Genomic DNA, 20,922 nt, shown 5'->3' on the forward strand with positions numbered 1-20,922 from the left:
CTAGGAATTCAACAGAGAAGGGCAGGCAGATCAGAGTGAGGATGACTTTGGTTCACATTCCTGCCTTCCTCCTGAGCAGCTGTCCGAACCCGGGGAAGTTAGCTCTCACCAGATCTTTCTCAGCCAGTTTCTTTTCGGAAAAACAGAAAGTAAAGTGCTTTGCCTTGCAACAATCTTCACTTGGTTGTGAGGATTAAGATAAAGTTAATATGCATAAAGTACCTGGCTTATGATAGGCACCAAGTAAGCATTTGCTGTCACTTAGTGGTTATAGGGCCAGCAGCCGCGCTGATAGCAGTGGAGGCAGCAGCCAAGACCCTCATGGCAAAAGCATGGTGGTTGTAGTTGTTCATACAGCACATCCACCCTCAACAGCCTGTTTTTTGTGGCATTGATTTATTTTATTTCATTTTTTTTTTGAGATGGAGTCTTGCTCTGTCGCCCAGGCTGGAGTGCAGTGGCGCCATCTCGGCTCACTGCAGCCTCCACCTCCCAGGTTCAAGTGATTCTCCCGCTTCAGCCTCCCAAGTAGCTGGGACTACAGACACGAGCCACCACTCCTGGCTAATTTTTGCATTTGTAGTAGAGATGGGGTTTCACCATGTTGGCCAGGCTGGTCTTGAACTCCTGACCTCAAGTGACCCACCTGCCTCAGCCTCCCACAGTGCTGGGACTACAGGTGTGAGTCACCGCGCCTGGCTTGCATTGATTTTTTTTTTTTTTTTATCGCAACAATGACAATAAAAGCCCCTGGAGCGTCACCATGTTTCTTGTGTGTCATTTAGTGTGGTATGAAAGTCAGTACAATTCATAACTGACTTTCAATCCCCACCCATTGCAAAGAAAAAAATGTTCTTTTAAGTGTTTTCTAAGTACAACTTGGGTTTTATTACAAAGTGGATTAAGAAGGAATTATGATTTGAGTGTTACATTTTTTGGGATTTGTTTGTTTTTTAGCTACTGGCAACTGTTGCTCACGATCCTGTGGGTCGAGCAGGCTCTGCTGCACAGGCTTTCGCTGGTGTCTGCTGGGGGATCGGGGCTCTTACAGGGCTGCAGTCCCATGGCAGCTGGGACTAGAGTCACCTAGAGGCTCAGCTGGGACAATTTGGCCTCTTTCCCTCTCCATGTGTGTCAGAGCCTGAGAGCTAAGCATTGATTAAGCTGTTTTATGCTCATTTTTTTTTCTCTTTCAAAGCTCTATGTTGCCATTATTAAAATTAATTTTTCTGTCCTCAGGGAATAAGATGAAAAGAAACTGACATTTATAGGAAATAAAGTATAGCCATTATTGTCCTCTTTATAATTTTGTCTTAACCATATTTGTTCACGTTTCAATGTTTTTAATTCAGTTTCTGAGCAAGGTCGTTTTTGGCTACTGTCAGCTGGAGAGAGTGAGTAGAGTGGCCTCCGTGGTTATGTGAGAGCCACTGTGAAGAAAGTCTCGGGATGTGTGGCTGTCAGAAAACGAGTAACTCGCAATGAGCAGACCTTGCATTTTGGAGCTTGGGGATCCTGTGCAATGTGGGACTATTGGAATATGGAGCAGCCTGAGTGTGGAGAGGCGAGGGCTCAGCAGGAACGCATGCTCCCAGGCTCACTGTGTGGTTTTCTTCATAGGACAATACATGGCTTGATATACAACGCCCTGAAACTCTTCATGGAGATGAACCAAAAGCTATTTGATGACTGTACACAACAGTTCAAAGCAGAGAAACTAAAGTGAGTTGTTCCTTTCACAAGTTACTGTTTCCAGGATTTTTTTCTTAATCCTAAGTAAACCTCTTCCACTGTTTTGTCCTAAAACGTTATTCTTCACTTGAAAGCAAAACCAGGCCTCTCATACTTGGAAAGCAAATTGAAACTGTTATAATAACGTATCTTGAAAGAACAGGTGTTTAAAGTTAGCTATTCTCCCCCCCTTGTATTGCCAGATTAATCATCTTTGCAAAATGTGCTTGTGTAGGCAAGAATTTAACATTCAGAATTTTTTCTTTTCTTGGGCTATAACGGGCTTAAAGGCTATAATGTGTAGTCCATTTTCATGTTTATAAGGCAGGGATTTGAATTATATCCTATAACGTTTATCCGAGAGAGCAAGAATCTTCATTTCAATGTAGCTTTATTCTGATTTAATGAACTCAGTAATGTGAGCGTTCTCTGGAATCTAGTCTGTCCTTTGCAAAATCAGGGTCCTGCCCTCGTGCCTTTGAGCCCACATGTGTCCAGGGATGATCTAAGTGACAAAGTACTTCGTTCCTAGGCTGTGCAAGTAATAATGTGATTAAATAGTTGTTGGAGGTCACTTCTTCCAAGTTGAGTATGGACTATTGGCAGATTTTATTTTTTGCTTGTCGCTTAAAACTGGCTAAGGTAGATAAGCTTTGCACGAATGTAATTCAAAATACACCGTATATATATGTGTGTATGTATATGTGTGTATATATGTATATATGTATGAAACAACTGCCATTTAGTCATTCCTTAGACAAGTATGTGAATATTTACCTATACACCAGGCCCTGTTTTAGATTCTGACAATATAGCAATGAATAAAACCCACAAAAATCCTTGCCCCTTGGCCGGGCGCGGTGGCTCACGCCTGTAATCCCAGCACTTTGGGAGGCCGACGCGGGTGGATCACGAAGTCAGGAGATTGAGACCATCCTGGCTGACACAATGAAACCCTGTCTCTACTAAAAATACAAAAAAAAAAGGCCAGGCATGGTGGCTCATGCCTGTAATCCCAGCACTTTGGGAGGCCAAGGCAGGTGGATCACGTGAGGTCAGGAGTTCGAGACAAGCCTGGCTAACACAGTGAAACCCCGTCTCTACTGAAAATACAAAAAATTAGCGGGGCGTGGTGGCAGGTGCCTGTAGTCCCAGCTACTCAGAGGCTGAGGCAGGAGAATGGTGTGAACCTGGGAGGCGGAGCTTGCAGTGAGCTGAGATCACACCACTTCACTCCAGCCTGGGAGACAGAGAGAGACTCCATCTCAAAAAAAAAAAATACAAAAAAAAATTAGCCAGGTGTGGTGGCGGGCACCTGTAGTCCCAGCTACTCGGGCTGAGGCAGGAGAATGGCAGGAACCCGGGAGGCGGAGCTTGCAGTGAGCCAAGATCACGCCACTGCACTCCAACCTGGGCGACAGACCCAGACTCCGTCTCAAAAAAAAAAATCCTTGCCCTTTTGGGGTTTATATTCTGGGTAGTGTGGGAAAAAAAAGAACGCAAAATACACCTAAGTGAACTATAGAGCATGAGAGATGACAAATCAGTCAGGAAAGGGCCAGGGAGACAGGCCAGCCATTCCTCTAGAGCTGCCAGCTGCATGGTCCGTTCTCATCTCAGCTCTCAGTGCAGTTCGCAGGTAGGAAGCACGCAAGCAGCAGGGTCGTCTGATGGCGGATCCTCCTCATGGAGTCCCACAGCTTTCCCAACAGGACCTTAAAGGTTGTGTAGTACATTTTCTGTGTTGAAAAGCTTGGATCCTGGCCGGGCGCAGTGGCTCACACCTGTAATCCCAGCACTTTGGGAGATTATGGCTTGTGGATCATTGGAGGTCAGGAGTTCAAGACCAGCCTGGCCAATATGGTGAAACTCCATCTCTACTAAAAGTACAAAAATTAGCCCGACGGTAGTGGCACGCACCTGTAATCCCAGCCTACTCGGAAGGTTGAGGCAGGAGAATCGCTTGAGCTCAGGAGGTGGAGGTTGCAGTGAGCCAAGATCGCACGACTGCACTCCGGTCTGGGCAACAGAGTGAGGCCCTGTCTCAAAAAAAAAAAAAAAAAAAAACCTGGATCTGAGTTAAGTGATTGAAAGTCATGTGACTCTCGCAGTGGAGTCAGTCAACAACCCAGGTCTCCTGGCTCTTAAGACGTTTCCTTTTTAATATTGTAGGAATGGGAATGCTGGCTCCTTTTACACTGGTCCCTTTACACTGTACTGCATACTCGTTTTTTCAGTGGATATATGAGCTTCTTGTCAAAATTATATGGGTCCCATGAAGAAACAACTAACCGGGGGAAGGGGGAAGGATTGAGACAGAAGACTTACTTATATAAGATTTCTTTTAAGAATTCCAATTCTTGGACATGTTAAATTTTTTGATATTTTCTCATGTTTAAATCTCGGTTTGTTTTTCATGCTGTGCTCAGCACTGTGAAGTGTGGGGAAATGGAGCAGAGGGGCTGCGGGAGGAGCTGCTCAACATGCCTGTGCCTTTATCCCTTCAGCGTGTTCTTGTGTCTGATTCATCTCTAACACAGATGACATTTTCCTGTTTTTCAGAGAGAAGCTAAAAATGAAAGAACGAGAAGAAGCATGGGTTAAAATAGAAAATCTAGCCAAAGCCAATCCCCAGGTACTAAAAAAGAGAGTAACATGAAAACGCCCAGGGTTACTTGAATGTTTTTATAAGATAGGAATATATGTCTTCACCATGCGGGGGGGGAGTCTCAATTTCACTAACGTTGTATATGAAAATGTCTGCAATAAAAAGTACTTTTAAACTTTGTAACCCTCCTCTTGTACAAGTACTTATTTTGCCCCATATCGTTTTTACCACAGAATGGACTTTTTTCCTCTGCTTTTTAAATAAGATCTGAATCTTATGAATATACTGTGGTAAAAAGAAAACTCGAATACAGCCCGAGACTGTGCTTCCTCTCTCAGATGTCATAGATGCTGTCATTCAAACAGCATTTCCCTTTCTTTTTCATATGAAATTAGTTCTAAAAGAAAGGAAATTAGATTGGAAATAGATTAAGTATGACGTTTTGATGTGCTCTTTCTTTGTATGAGGTTTCTGTAAGCCAGCCTTTTATCATTAAAAATTAGCTGAATTCTGCCACGTTAGCAGCTAAACCTCCTTCCCACCCCAGCAGCGGGTGCCATTGTGCTCTGGTGAGTGCGCCGACAGCCGGACATCCCGGAGCTGCAGGCAGTTCCAGCTGCCGAGGCTGCCAGGGTCCGGGAGGGCTTCCTGGTGTCATGGTCTTTGGGTTTGATGTACACTGGTGTAAATGATTAGAGCGTTATGACAGTTGTTTCTTCACGTTTTGTGTGCCTGATTATAACAGTGCCTCTTAAAAAGAAAATCTTTTTCAGAAAATCTTTTGTCTGAATCTTTGCCACTCTTAAGAATTCTCAAGCTTTCCTTCAACTCTCCAGAAAAGATTTTACCGAACAATGTATTTCTTTTAGTGAGAGATATGCATAGTTACCTAAGCTGGCTTTTAAATTTCTCTGACATTTAATAAAAAGTTATACATGAATATAAAGTTAAAAGTATATATTTACCTATATAACAACGTATTGGTTTGTATACTCTGATAAAACTGCAATCAGGAAACTCAAATCAGGAAAACAGAATGACATTTCTAATTGTAAGCCCTTGAGTCCACCTAAAACAGGTAGCCAGCATTTTTCTAGCAGTATTTACTCATGCTGACAGAAATACTGTTTTAAGATTACTGTCTAAAACTGCGTAGTCCTTAATTGAGGTAGGTAGCTATAGGTGTCTATTTTAACGAATTGAATTTATGTTGAAAGTGTGATTAAAATACTGATATTTGTTTTAAAACATGGTAACACTATAAACCTGGGCAAGTTTACAAGGCCCAGCCCTGCCTGACGCTGCCCTGCGTGTCTTGCTTTGTTCTGAAGAGCCTCAGGCAGAGTGGGTGCTGATAGCCCTCAGGATTGTCAAGGAGCCCAGCACACACGCAGTTGAAATCAATAGCCTCGAAAACGTGATAAATGAATACACACACAAACCACACACACACAAATCAGAAGGTCTGATTTTATGTACCTAGAATATAGAGATAACTTACTGAAAAATTGCATAAAATTGTCACATTACAAGTCAAGAGCTGGTTGTTTGTATTGACAAACATGGCCCAGTTTCACTACTGTACATACTGTACGTAACCAATGTTTCTTCTGAAATATGTATTGTTCTCTTTTTTCTTTTTCTCAACTTTTCCTGAATGTTCTCTAGTAACTTTATGTATTCTTTTTGGTTGCTCTCTTTACAAACGTCTGTGGTGATGGCAGGCATGCCGTGGTTTTGCATAGGAGCTTTGACGAACTGTGATGCTGGGAGCTTAGCCCTGCCTTGTCCTCATCTCTGTGTTGATGCCATCTGTGACGCAGTCCCCATGAGTCTCGTCCACATGCTCTAGTTGCATGGCACATGGTCTCCTAAACAGAAAATACTTCATGGGTCAATACCTCAGAGCTGGAAACTCTGGCCTCGTACTTGCTTCTCGTTCTCAGGAGAAAATCTCTAAATTCTGATCACTGCTTCCCATTACAACAGCAACAAAAAGTCAATAATTTTGTGGATAATACAGTCTGGTTATTTCTGTAGTGAAATAGTTGGGTTTTCAAAGTTTGGTTTTCCATCTCAGATCTGCCTGTGGAGAATTGGTTTGCGGGCTTTGTTTTTAAGGCGAGTTCCCAGGGACTCTTGTGTTCCCTGATGCCCCCCGTCCTTGCAGACCGAGCCTTCATCCACTCAAACGTGTGACAGCACGTACCCAGCAGGCGTTGGGGACCCGGGAAGGCTGCGGTGCCCTCAGGACTGTGTCTTGTTTGAGCAGTTTTGGCAGCTTTATCGGGGTTTTTAATGTCACACATGATTTAATTTTCTAAAATTATGAAATATTGGCAGTTTCTAACATAAATTTGTTTCTCCTAATCCATCAAAAGGGGCCATATAATATTTTGCTACTCACTTCCCCCAGCTTTTGTGGGAACCATATGAAGTGAAGACAGGCACTTCTGTGAGACTCAGAGTAGCTGTGGCTCAGTGTTTGCAACGACCAAAACTGCTGTAAGCGACCCGGGGCAGGGTCTGGGACGGATGCCTGCCCTTCCTTTGAGAGAGGAGCTCATGTGCGGAACGCACCTCAGTGAAGGTTTTTGTTTTGGTTTGGTTTGGTTTGTTTGAGACGGAGTCTTGCTCTGTTACCCAGGCTGGAGTGCAGTGGCATGATCTCGGCTCACCACAACCTCCGCCTTCCAGGTTCAAGCAATCCTCCGGAGTGCCTCAGCCTCCCAAGTATGCTGGGACTACAGGTGCACGCTACCATGGCTGGCTAATTTTTGTATTTTTAGTAGAGACAGGTTTTCACTATGTTGGCCAGGCTAGTCTCGAACTCCTGACCTTGTAATCTACCTGCCTCAGCCTCCCAGAGTGCTGGGATTACAGATGTGAGCCATCGCGCCTGGCCTTCAGTGAAGGTTTTTATTCCTAGTCAGAACCCTCTCCTGCCGGTGCCCGCTCTGTGAGGTTTATTTTGCTGTGAACATCGGTAGCATTCTTGTATGGGGACACTCTCCTTTGCCCCGAGGGCCAGTGAGCCGTGCTCCAAGCGGAGGCTGTTGGTGGGTCCCATTAAAAGCACTGCTTCTTGCCTGGAGTAGTCAAAAGCAGAAGTGTTGGTGTGAAACAGTCCCCGCAAGTCTCAGGAGTCTTGCAGCCACTTAGGTTTCTGTATCTCCCACCTGACTGTGAGCCCCCTCGAGGACAAGGTGCTGTGTCCTGAATTGTGGAAATTTCTAGGGATACAAAGATGAGAACAAGACATAGCCCCCAGCCTCAGGGAGCTTACAGTCCATTAGGAGAGACAGATGAATTCAGCTCAGATGATCAGATTGTATTAATCTGGGGGAGTGTGCTGGAGATGGCAAGACCAGCTTATTCGTTCCCATCTCTAAAGAAAGACACACACAGTACGGGGGCCTGGCCTCTTGGTTTGACTGAGGGGGCCTCACCCAGTCAGACTTGAGGGAAGGTGCCCGCGGCAGAGGTAGAGAAAAGCAGGGACACAGTGGGTAACAGGTGTCGGTCCTGCCGGGGTGTCAGTTATAGGGAGGGCCAGTGCGATCTGCTGAGAGGTGAGGGTGGAGAGGGAGCAGAATTCCCCCCAAATGTCAGCAGATATTAAAGAGCCATAAAGGGCAAAATGGCCCAGCCCAACTTGCATTTTTGCAAGCTCTTCTGGCACAGCATGGATGGAGTGCTGGGGCTGTCGGGGTAGGGATGTGGAGATGTGTGGAGATCGTGGTGCTGGGCGAAGCTGTGGGAGTGTAGGCACAGGGCGCTGAGGACCTGGTCTGACTGGCGTTCAAGGAAGGAACCCAGGTGAGAGTGTGCGTCCCGTCTGTTTCTGGGGGACGTGGAAGCCAGGTGGGCCCAGAGTTGAGCAGCAGGGCCTGGGCCTGGAGGCATGGAAGCCGGGGTGAATGAGGAGGGGCAAAGGCCCACAGAGGAAGGAGCCCAAGACACCTGCAAGAGGCTGGGGTCACAGAGACCGAGGGAGGGTGCAGGTTCAGGTCATCATTCCTCAGAGAGGGCCAGTGAGGCAAGGCCGGGAAGGGCTTAGCAGCCAGAGGGCACCCATAGGCCTCGTGCCAGAGGTGGCTCCGTCAGAGGGTGAGGGCCAACACCAGACGGTGGCTGAGAACGGAGCTGCTCTGGGCTGGCAGGGTGTGAGGGGCAAGGGTGAGGGGGCAGGAGGTGAGAGGCAGGGGTGAAGCAGGTCAGCCGGAGGGCGCTGCTGTGACAGGGGCGCAGCCTGAAAGAGGCCGAAGCTGTGGGACTCACTGGGCAGAGAATGGAGGGGTGTGGATGAGAGCAGTCTGGGCAGGAACCCCCGCTCCCCTCTCCTGAGTTCAGAGGCCCTGAGCAAGTTCCCCAGCCCCTCCATGTCCCAGTTCCCCCATCAGCCAGGTGAGGGTGGCAGTACACACACACGACCGTGCAGGACAAACAGGCGCCCCACACAGTTCCCAGCTCACAGCAGACACAGATGCCGCTTCCTTCGCCTGTGCCCTCAGAGCCAGCAGATGCTCGTCACAGTCATGCTGTCCCATGCACCCTGTCTCATGGAACCCTCACAGCCACCCTCCGGAGTGACCTTACCCCCGCACTACACTCATGGAAATGGAGTCAGCCGGGCCCAGTGACTGAGGGCTGAGCCATCTGCGTTTCAATCCAGAGCACAGGGAGAGTGGAGAAGTCCCAGGGCCGCCCGTAGGGAACGGAGAGGGAGCGTCAGGCTCACCCAGGCTGCATTTGTTTTGGTGGAGAACAAGTCACCCGGGATGTGATGAGAGGGTTTCATAAGCAAGCCGGGAAAATGGGATAAAGGGGAGAGAGAACCGTGCCAGCTGCCTCGATGAGAGGACATGATCGTGAGAGGAAAGGGAAAAGAATCATGAGGTTGGTGGTCACTGGCAAAGAATGGGTGGCCAGAGGTGAGGGTGCCAGCAGTGAGACAGCTCCCGCCACCGAGCCCAGGGTGCGACCTCGCGCTTGGCTGCTCACGTGGAGTCAGAACTGCAGAGGCCATGGGTGTGGGCCAGGGTATGGGCCACTGTCCATCAAGTGCAGAGGGGCCAGGAGGGGACCAGCTGCTTTGCTGTCTCCACTGAGTGCTTTCTGGTTTCAGAAGTCAGCAGCCGCATCATGTTGCAGGTGTAGGCCAGTCTCCCACTGAGTGGGCTTCCTGCGGGAGAGGGCCCTGGGGGGTGGCAGGGGAGATGCGTCCCTGGCCAGGATGAGAATCTTGGAGTTCAGAGCCTGGGCACCTAACAGAGTGACTCCACGCTTTGCATTGCAGTACACAGTGTATAGTCAAGCCAGCACCGTGAGCATTCCGGTTGCAATGGAGACAGATGGGCCTTTATTTGAAGATGTGCAGATGCTGAGAAAGACAGTGAAGGACGAGGCTCATCAGGTAAAAGTACACCAAGCTCAGCTGGGCACCCATGACTGACTTGCTTAAGAAATGCACATACTTTTGGTAGGCGATGTGATTTGCATCAGTGCCTTCTGTTTAAGCTGAAATTAAAAATTAAATTTTGCTAGTCTTACAAGAAACATTGTATCGATAGATCTTAGTGATCAAATTGCTAGAAACAGTTTTTAAGGATTATGTGCCTGAGATGTGTCTCTCCATTTACTAACAGTAGTAGTAATCCCAACTCTTAACTATTCTTTAAATGTTCACTCCAGCAAAATCAAAAGCTTCACAGCCATATCCACCCCTCGCTGTTTTCTTCACAGCCCTCTGGCTTCTGCTTCGGCCCAGAGAGGCTCCCTTTTAGCTCTTCAGAGCAGGTGCTAACAACTCTTCTCCCTAGGACATCTCACCCCCCTTGCCCCTCCCCCTGCCCCTCACCCCCCCCTTGCCCCTCCCCCCTTGCCCCCTCACCTCCCTTGCCCCCGTCCCCTTCCCCTCTCACCCCCTTCATCCCCCTTGCTCCTCTCACCCCCCCACCCCCCCTTTGTCCTCTCGCCCCCCCACCCCTCACCCTCACCCCTCACCCTTCTCCCCTCACCCCCCTTCATCCCCCCGGCTCCTGTCGCCCCCCCACCCCTCCCCCTCTCCCCCCTGACCCCCCTCGCCCCCTCCTGGGCACTGTCTTTCAGTGCTTTTGTCACAGGCCACCTCCAAAGAGAGCCTCCGACCACTGTTACTCCTCAATTGGGCCTGTAGACACCTAGGACAACTACTCAGTTCCTGCTTGGGTTCAAGGAGCCTTTCAACTGCTGTGTTTCCCTGAGCATCCCTCCCTGTTTCAAATGCCTGTCAACTAAAACAGTAGTCCCAAATGGCCTGGGGACATTGGCCTTTCTCGCTGAGAAACTTTAACCTCTTTTTGACCAGTGAAAGAATTCCAAAAGACATCCCCTTCTAAAATTCTGAGATAAAAAGTGAAAGTAGGCGCCCCGCCTGTGGAGTAGCCATTCCTTTATTCCTTTACTGGATTAAATAAAATATGTTATTTAAATGAATGTCCCCCATTTCTTTTTTACTTCTTGAATGTGACTCCTAGAAGATTTGGAATTAGCACATGGCTGGCGCCGTATCCCGATGGGGCTGCGCTGGCCCCGGCTCCTTTCCGGAGTTGCACAGGAAACGGCTCTCGGCACCAAGTCCCCACGGCAGCCACGGTCATCGGCCTCTTCTGCCCCCCTAATTCCTCAACTCAGGTTAAGAGCAAAATAGATGACTGAATGCTTCTTTTAGCTCATCAAACCCTGAAAATACTAGAAATACAGTGGAAAAGCTCACTGAACACTCGGAACATCAGTAACTAATTTTCTATCTAATCCGGTTGGATTCCATACTCTCCTCACCATGAATGTGCTTAGCAATGAATAGATGTCATCAAAAATAGGAAAATCTGTATATATTTCTCTCTTGGTGGGAGTGTTAATGTTCTTGTTTTTTTTTTAACTCAGGAATTTAAGGTTGCCTCTTTATTACCATTTTGATTTTGTGGCTTCAAATTTGCTCAAGACTTGTAAGCTGACCTTGTTACTGCACACAGAAGGAAATCACAGTCAGTGTCTCTCCTGTGAGGGAACCTGCCTGGGAGTTTGTGGCCACGTGTTCATTTTTAAGACACCAGGCTATACACAGTTAAAAAGCCAATTCTTGGCTGGGTGTGGTGGCTCGCGCCTATAATCCCAGCACTTTGGGAGGCCGAGGCAGGCGGATCACCTGTGCTCAGGAGTTTGAAACAAGCCTGGCCAACATGGTGAAACCCCGTCTCTACTAAAAAATACAAAAATTAGCCAGGCTTGGTGGCAGGTTCCTGTAATCCCAACTACTTGGGAGGCTGAGGCAGGAGAATCACTTGAACCTGGGAAGTGGAGGTTGCAGTGAGCCAAGATGGTGCCATTGCACTCCAGCCTGGGCAACAAAAGCAAAACTCCATCTCAAAAAAAAAAAAAAAACCAGTTCTTAGACATTAAATAGCTTAGGGTTGGGGAATTTTTATTTTTGGTATAGCCTTTGACTTAGGTCAGAATTAAAGCTAGACAAAGAATAAACTAGGTCCAAAATGTGATGTACCTGAAAGGTGTGTGCATATTTGCAATTTAGGTCCTGCTCTGTAGTAGATCAAGAACTTGATCAAGAATGCAAACCAAAATAGCATTCTCTCCTGAGTAAAGCTGCCTTTGAAAGTCAGCCCTAGTATCTGTGTGATATTCGGGGCCCCAGAACGTCCAACTGCTTGGTCTGTCCACTGCCCTTGGAAAGGGGCATGTCCCCTCCTGGGAGGGTTACCTTATACAGTGACAGGAAGGAACCGGTCCTGTGGCCATCCACTTGTCTACTTCTAAATACACACACAGGCAGGACAGTTCTTGGAGAACTCCTGTAGCATGTCTGCTTCCTTGTTTTCACAATTCTTGAAATTGTGTTCTGTCACCGAGTTTCCTGTGTGACTGATATTCTTACAACAGTGATTCCCTCACCTCATCCTTAGATCTCTATGAATTATGTTCCTGAGTCAGATGACTCAATATCATTGGGATGTCTGTTTTCCCCAGATTAATGTGCTCTCCATTAGAATCTCAGCAGGCTTTTTATCCTCAAGAAGTTGAGAAAGCTAATTCTAAAATTAACATGGAAATGCAAAGGATCTAGAATAGCCAAAACAACTGTGAAAAAGAACAAAGTTGGAAGACTAATAACACTATGCAATTCCAAGACTTCTTATAGTTTTTGTTTGTTTGTTTTTGGAGACAGGGTCTCACTGTGTCACCCAGGCTGGAGTGCAGTGGCGCGATCACAGCACACTGCAGCCTCAACCTCCTGGGCTCAGGCGATCCTCCTGCCTCAGCCTCCTGCAGTGCTGAGATTACAGGTGTGAGGCCCTGTGCCTGGCCTGATTCCTTGTAGATTTCTGTGGATCAGCTGAATCAATTGAATTCAGTTGAATTCAACCTATCCAGATGAAGGTATTTATGAAGTGCAGTCTGTAGGTATAAATTTGAAATGATAAATTCTGTTTTTGTTTGTTTGTTTGTTTGTTTTGAGACAGGGTCTTGTTCTGACACCCAGGCTGGAATGCAGTGGCACAATCTTGGTTCACTGCAGCCTCGGCCTCCTGGACTTAAGCGATCCGCCCACCTCATCCTCCCAAGCAGCAGTGACTACCAGCACCACCACACTCGGCTGATTTTTGTATTTTTAGCAGAGACAGAGTTTTACCATGTTGGCTAGGCTGGTCTCAAACTCCTGGTCTCAAGTGATCTGCCTGCCTTGGCCTCGCAAAGTGCTGGGGTTACAGGCATGAGCCACCACACCCAGCCAATAAACTTTTCTTAAATTGAAAAATGTTTGGAGTTGTTTTCCGGAAATTCCGAAAAGTACTATTGTTAAAGCAAAAAGAAGGTACCAGTTCAAGGCTGCAGTGAGCTATGATCGCACCACTGCCCTCCACCCTGGGTGACAGAGCCAGACTCAGACTCTCAAAATTTAAAAAAAAAAAAAAAAAAAAAAAGGTACCAGGATGCAGGAAAAATGTGCACAATTTGGTGACCAAATTGATGTAAGAAATTATAGCTAAAAATTAAGCTTTTTTGGTTTTTATATATAGTCATTTGATTATATTCAGTGCCCTTTTAATTTTATTTTCAGCTAACTATTTTTCCAAAATAATTTCACATTTCTTTGAGATGATGTGAGTGTTGGGTAGGGAGAGGTGTGAGAGGTAGTTGAAGGAATAGCTGGAGAGTGGGAAGCAGGCTCTGATGCTGATGGATGGAGTAGGCTGGATTTTTGTGGAGAAATTCAACCATGTATTCACCTATCCTTTATTTACGTTTCCTTCAAGAAACTAGTATAACCCTATACAGAACATTCAAAGAAAACTAGCAAATATCATGTGAATGACATTTATATTATAGACATTTAAAATGTTTGCAATTCTCATTTTTAACAGTTGGTCGGGAGAAAAGCAGTGTCAACCACGCAAGTAAGGAAGGTGTAGAGAGACGGAAGGTGGGCAGTGCAGGCTCTCATTACTGAACGTGTAGAGCACATTGAAGGCCTGTTCTCCAGGAGAAGAACTGACGAGTTAACGTGGACATGAAGTATTTTCCCTTTTGTCCATGTCATTCCAGCTTGTGATGGTCAAAACAAAGAAAGAAATTTGGCGGCTGGGAGGCCGGGCACAATGGCAGATGCCTGTAATCCCAGCACTTTGGGAGGCCGAGGCAGGCAGATCACCTGAGGTCAGGAGTTCGAGACCAGCCTGACCAACATGGTGAAACCCCATCTCTACTAAATAAAAAATTAGCCGGATGTGGTGGCAGGCACCTGTAATCCCAGCTACTTGGGAGGCTGAGGCAGGAGAATCGCTTGAACCCAGGAGGTAAAGGTTGCAGTGAGCCGAGGTTGCACCATTGCACTCCAGCCTGGGTGACAGAGCGAGACTCTGTGTCAAAAATAAAAATAAAATAATTTTTAAAACGAAAGAAATTTGGTGGCTGGGCACCATGGCTCACACCTGTAATCCCAACACTTCGGGAGGCCGAAGCAGGAGAATTGCTCGAGGCCAGGAGTTTGAGACCAGCCTGGGCAACACAGCAAGACCTCATCTCTAGAAAAAGAAAAAAAAAAAGATAGCCAGGCATGTGGCGCATGCCTGTAGTCCTAGCTACTCAGGAGACTGAGGCAGGAGGATCCCTGAAGCCCAGGAGTTGGAGTCTGCAGTGAGCTGTAATCACGCCACTGCATTCCAGCCTGGGTGACAGAGACCCTGTCTCCAATAAAAATAAAAATAAAAAATTTTAAAGAAATTTGGTCCCTTAAGAAATGTTGATTATTTCTATCTCAAATTAAGTAGTAAAGTTTGAACTTACACCTTTTAAGAGGAAGAAAACTTGCATAGCCATGTATGCCCAACCCCTGGTGTTCTTCAGCATTTACGGTTTACATTGAGCCTTCCGGGTCTGCCCGTGGGCTGCAGAAGAGAGGCCACCTCTCTCTGACTTGTGTCTCCCGTGGTCCGCTCCGCCCCCGCCAGCATGTTCACCTGCACATCCCCTCTGCCAGGCCCTTCATCAGCCCGCCATCTGCATGCTGTTATTCTCCCTGCCTCCTGCTGTTCTCATTTTTTTGCCTTGTGAATAGTAAAATTATTCTCTGCTTTGCACATCAGTTTAAAATGTCAAAGCAGAAAGGCCCAGATATGTCCACCGGTTTTCTGTCCTTTCAGAAGCTCTGGGGTCATGTTTGTGTTCTCAGTTTGCATTCACTGGTTCCAGCTCCAAGCTTTTTACTGTTGCCTTTTTCTATGAATATGTTTCTTCTCTTTGGAGTGCCTGTTTCAGCTGTAATTACATATTTCAAGTATATAAAAATCTTGGTTTTGTTTTGCTTCACTGTGTTTTACAGATCAACATAGAATGGGCATAAAATTCAGCGTAGAATTTCACCTCTGAGTTTCTCATGGGTTGAAGGTAGAGGATGCTTTACATCCTCACACATTAACACGCTCTTACAAGTACCGTGATGGGTGAGGGGACCGTGACCTTCACCATCTCCAGAGGTGGATGATTCTCCTAAAACCCTCACGCTGGTTTCCAGGGAACAAGAAACCAAAAGTCCTGCCCCTACCATGAGTGAATGTTAATATTCAAATAACATTTCTAGAAATAATCCTAAAGTGATGTGACACAAAATTCTTTTTAAAACTTGACATTATTGCTGTTTTCATCGATAAATTTGCAAAGAACCCTGCTGAGAAACACTTAGCAAAAATTTGAACTTTTCATTCAGGACTTCTGCAGGTCCTTGAATTTTTCATTAAAGCGAAGGAAAATGTATTTTACATCCATATCAAAATCAGACATCTGGAATCTGTAAGGCGTTTTTATGCTTATGTTCTTTTTGTTGTCAAATGACTGACTTAAATTTTGTCTGCTAGACATACCACAAAGGTAACTTAGTCTTTTTCAATACGCTGAACAAAAAGGAAGACTTAATTCTGGTTAAGAAACTTTATCCAGAAAAGTTTAACTAATTGGCAGTCAGTCTTCTGGCATATACATCATGTTTGGGTGACTTAGATGGTTTATTGTTTTGTTTCAAAATATTGGTATTAACACAGTGTCTCTACTTTTAAACTGAATTATGTGCTTATTCATGGAAATGGATGCTTTTGATATGTAAACTCCCCAAATTAAGTTTCCCTTTCATTGCAGGTACAGTTATCCAAATCCTCATGCAAAAATGGGATTCACTTAATTTTTTTTTAAGTGAAACCAAAATTTCCTAGACTTTAGAAAGACAATGGATTGGAGAAGAGAGTATATTTTTTTCAATTTGATAGAAGTTTGAAATCCAATTTAAATATGTTTTTCATTCATTCTTTTTCTTTACCTCCAAGGAAATTTCTACTTCATTTTTTTTTTTTTTTTTTTTTTTTGAGACGGAGTCTCGCCCTGTCGCCCAGGCTGGAATGCAGTGGTGCAATCTCAGCTCACTGCAACCTCCACCTCGCGGGTTCAAGCGATTCTCCTGCCCCAGCCTTTCAAGTAGCTAGGATTACAGGCGCGCGCCACTACGCCCAGCTAATTTTTGTATTTTTAGTAGAGACAGGGTTATGTTGGTCAGGCTGGTCTTGAACTCTTGACCTCATGATCCGTCCGCCTCGGCCTCCCAAAGTGCTGGGATTACAGGCGTGAGCCACCGTGCCCAGCCGGAAATTTCTAATTCTTGAAATGCTTCTGTAGGGGACATGCCCATGAAATGGCTTTAATGACATTTATGAAATAGGAGGTTACTTAGGAGATTTACTAAAATGCATGAATTCTGCAAATTAGAGGTACTGAGTCCTTTGTACAAGCACTGCACATTTCAGAAGACCAGAATGCCAGTATTGAACACACAGCCCTCAAACGAGTCACGATTTTTAGTAGCAAGACATTTTTGGCGAATTTCCATGATAAGACCTAGGCCGTTTCCCTGTGGCCAGGGTGCCGACAGCGAGTGGGTGAGGCACACGTGCCTCGCGGTTATCCTTTGACTTCCACCTCAGAAGTAAGCTTGCTTTTCAGATAGCTTAGTTTGTAGCCAACGCCATTGCATTTCTAATTCCAGGCACAGAAAGATCCGAAGAAGGACCGTCCTCTTGCACGCCGCAAGTCCGAGCTGCCTCAGGACCCCCACACCAAGAAAGCCTTGGAAGCTCACTGCAGGGCCGATGAGCTGGCCTCCCAGGACGGCCGCTAGCCTCCGGGGCGCCGCGTCGGGGCTGGGCCCGCCAGTTCTTTTCTGGATTCTGTAGAAAATACATACTTTCTGTGCCATACCAATCAGTTACACTCAAAGCTTTCTCGGACCCCGTTCTGTAGGCAATAACGTGCGTCCGCCTCAGCGCGAGATTAGGAGTTCAAACAATGGTTGGTGACTTCCCAGAGCCCGCTGGCAGAGCCGCGGGTTGACGACGGTGTCCTCACAGTGTCGTCGCCACCCCAGCGTAGTCCAAGTCAGACTGTTTCACAAAGAGCGATAGGAAAGCACCCTGCCCTTCATCTTCATGTTCTCCCAAATGGAACTTAGGATCTTTTAACATAGGTGGTTCTGTGATAACATCAATGTTTTCCAAATCAAAGGAACGCTTTAAAAAATAGGACCTATTTTTTAAGACTTTACAGCCTTTGAAATGGTTTCCACGTGATTGTTACGCCAGCAGTTCTCGTTTGTTTTTCAATCTCAGTGAAATGGCTCTTTGCTTTCGAGTTCTCACACAACGTACTGGGCAAATGACAATCCTCAGCCGCTCGTATTTTCTAAGGGGTCTCTTCACTTTGATGAGTGACATGAATACCATGTCTCCTTCTCTTGTGTGTACCTAAAGCCATATTTCCAAGTCTGTGGTACTCCAGGATTCCAGGAGTAAGCTTGTAGAAGAAATTTATTTTAGAAGAGATTGCTCTGAAATTTATCTTAAAAGAGCTTGCTCTGTCTACCTTGACAGAAATTGGAGTTTAAAAATTATGTGTTAATATTTTTATTTGCAGAATTCGTTTCCGTCAACTTAAACATTGTTGCCCTTCAACAAGGCTCTTGAATTAATAAAATTATAGTCTCTAAGAATTCCACATTTTATGGAAAGTTAGAGCAAAATCATTTTGAGTTAAGCCAGTTCTTAGCCTAATGCAAACTGCAGCTGCCTTTGAGCATAAAGTAACACAACAGCATTGCACGGGGCCGGCACTGCCGCTGCCTTCACTGAAGGCTGCAATGCGGTTCTGAGAGCTTGGAGGAGGCACCAGCGAGGATGATGTTCAGTGGAGCTCTTTCTGTTGAAAAGAGCTCACGTTATCAACACCTTGTAAGGAAAATACAGTGTCTGAGTTTTCATCGGTCTTCAAATGCTGCTACGTATTCCACAGAGTTCCTTGCATGTACTGAGCTTTTGTTTTAGATGGAATAGCACAAGGAGAAAAATCTTTAAACTTAGTGCTTTGTCTATTCTTTATTTCTCTCAGGGTGGCCAGTATTTTGACTTATTTATCCTGCTTGAAAGCTACTTGAGATGTGTACTGCTATTCTAAACACGTGATCTAGTTTCTTTCATCTCTGGCATAAGATTATATAACTTACTGTTAAGTGTCTTGAGGCATAAAAGACAAAATGTGGCTTATTTTAGGATCTGTTTTTTCATCGAGGTCTTGGGTATCCTTTCAAAGATGGTGAGAAGCAGACATTGCTCCTTGTGCAGCTCTAGTACCTGCTGCCCACTGCTGTCATTTCAAGCCACTGGCAATGCTTCTGTCCTCGTGTCTTGGAGGAAAATCACCTGGGGGGAGGGGACTTCTTGTGTTAAGAGCAAGTGCGGGTATGAAATGCGAAGATTGCCCCAGCTAAAAGTGGACAAGTCCGCTTTGTGAGATGAATTCTTCCTGAGAAACTTGACAAGTATCTCTCCATTTTACCATTTTGAAAACTATCATTAAAAAAAACAGTTTAGATGCCTTCTCCTTTTGAGGGAAAAAGGGTGCTTTTTATTGTATAAAGCAGCGTCTTATGTATTTTGATATACCATTGTTTGAACTTCCGTCTTTAGCTGATAGATTCTCAAATATCCTTGATTTTGGATGTTCAGTATGTTTGTGAGAGAGGTTTCTGGGAAGACTCTCTTTTTGCCCTCGGGAAAAAGCAAAATATCAATGTTTGGGTGACTGTGTAAAGCTCAGTGTGTAAGAACATCTTTTTGTCTAGGTTTTCTTTCTGCTCTTTATTGAAGACAAACACTCACCAAAAAGAAAAAGTTTTCAGAGAAACTAATTTTCTTTGGCAAGAGTATTACTTAATATTTTGGCCTCCTAAAGTTTCCCTAGTTAGTACTCCTGTGCTAATTGTCAGCTTACATATCATTGTATAGAGACTGTTTATTCTGTACCAAACTGATTTCAAAAGTACTACATTGAAAATAAACCGGTGACTGTTTTTCTTCATAAAGTTCTGCGTTTGGCATCTTCACTCTTTCCAAAATGTATCTGTACATCAGAAATGTCACTATTCCAAGTGTCTTCTTAGTGTGGCTTTAGTATGGCTTCCTTTTAATATTGTACATACATTGTATCTTTGTTTTATGGTAATAAGTAATAAATATGTAGACTTCATATTTTGTACAAAATGTCCTATGTACAGAATAAAAAAGTTCATAGAAACAGCAAATATAGGTAAGTGGCACAATTATTTTTCTTTAGAAAATATCTGTAACTTTATGCATTAGTGAAATGTTAAGTACCGACATATTTTTTAACATTTTGTAATTCAAAACTTTTTGTTTTGACATTGTTTATGAAGAGAAACTTCATACACTTGCCATTTAATATGCTCTTTTATCTAATTTTCAAAAACTCTAAAAAACGGTGTATCATATGGACTAAATAAAGAACATGTGAATTTTATTGCTCATCATGAAACTAAATTTAGCCATGGTGTTGAGCAAGCTGGCTCTGACGTTATCAGGTTCCCGTTAGGTCAGGGCCGCCCACACACAGGGACGCTGACTGCAGAGGGGCTGGCCATCTCCATCCAGCCCGCCTGGAGCGCTGGCTGCGCCAGATGCTAGCCACAGCTGTTCAAAGCTAAGTCTATCCACTGATTTTTTTACTTAGTGGAAAAGGCAGTGTGACTTTTTATAGACCACCTCTTGGTTTGGTTTGGGTTTTGGGGCTTTTTTTGAGTAAGAAAAGGTGAATCAATACAATTTATAGAAATGAAAGTCTTGAAAATAGGGAATTGCTGAAAGTATGAATTTGGGATCCTAGTTCGCCCACCTCCTCAGTGGAGAGATCATTATCCTCGCTGATGCTCTTGCAAGAAGCCCATGGAAACAGGACTAAAGTGTTATCTGCTCGTGTCGTGGTTATAACCTCACCTCTCCAGAGCTGCGTGTGGTCAGCACGCCAGCTGGCATGGGAGGGCAAGCTTTGTCCTTAGCTTCCTTCTCTACCCAGTGGCATCTGTGCTCCCTTCACACTGACAGAGGTGCGGACACCGTCACTCTCTGCAGCTGGGGGGACGTGGATGAGGCTGAGACCCAGGCGGAGTGTGGCCTTCGCCCAAGGGTCTGGTAACTTTGCTGGCTGTTTTGAAGAACCACACACGCCCCACTTCCACCTAAAAGTGGACACGCCAGCCAGAAGACTTCACATCCTGAGCCGCTACTCAGATCGATGTTTCCGCAGACTAGGTGCTCGCCCGCTGCGGTCCTTATCCCCCACCTTAAAATTGGAGGAAACCTGGTGTTTAGTAACTTCCTACAGCACGAGAGTTCGAGAGGACTCACAGAGGCACGCTGTGATTTCAGCCCAGCTGCATGCTGCTGCTATTTTGGGGTAGCAAGAAGCATAAAGGCAAAACTGTACTGGCTTCGTGTCTCCTTCCTTGAGGGTTGGCAGCACCCATCAGCAGTAATGACAAGGAGAACTCATATTTCTTACCACTGCCTTTATGCCAGGAGCTGTGGTGGGTGCCTCATTTCCCTGGGTTAATTTACTTATTTCTCACAACCCACCAAATAATTTACTACTCTTACCCTCATTCACAAATGAGGAAACTGAGGCACACAAAGGTGAAG

The 20,922-nt window shown here is 45.4% G+C and overlaps 1 protein-coding gene across 11 annotated transcripts in view; it reads left to right on the top strand.

The window, feature by feature from the left end:
- Nucleotides 1-19,747, top strand: part of PPP2R5C (protein phosphatase 2 regulatory subunit B'gamma) — a 166,351-nt gene extending 146,604 nt beyond the window's left edge. For 4 of the 11 annotated variants that reach the window (XM_054529814.2, XM_024231284.3, XM_024231291.3 and 1 more), the window contains 4 exons: nt 1,621-1,722; nt 4,294-4,366; nt 9,639-9,755; nt 16,926-19,747. In XM_054529814.2, coding sequence (XP_054385789.1) covers nt 1,621-1,722; nt 4,294-4,366; nt 9,639-9,755; nt 16,926-17,057 — 424 coding nt within the window. In that variant the 3' untranslated portion in view covers nt 17,058-19,747. 11 annotated transcript variants of the gene reach the window in all.
- The last annotated feature ends 1,175 nt before the right edge of the window (nt 19,748-20,922 follow it).

This window comes from Pongo abelii, chromosome 15, assembly GCF_028885655.2.
Source record: "Pongo abelii isolate AG06213 chromosome 15, NHGRI_mPonAbe1-v2.0_pri, whole genome shotgun sequence".
Classification (NCBI taxonomy): Eukaryota; Metazoa; Chordata; class Mammalia; order Primates; family Hominidae; genus Pongo; species Pongo abelii.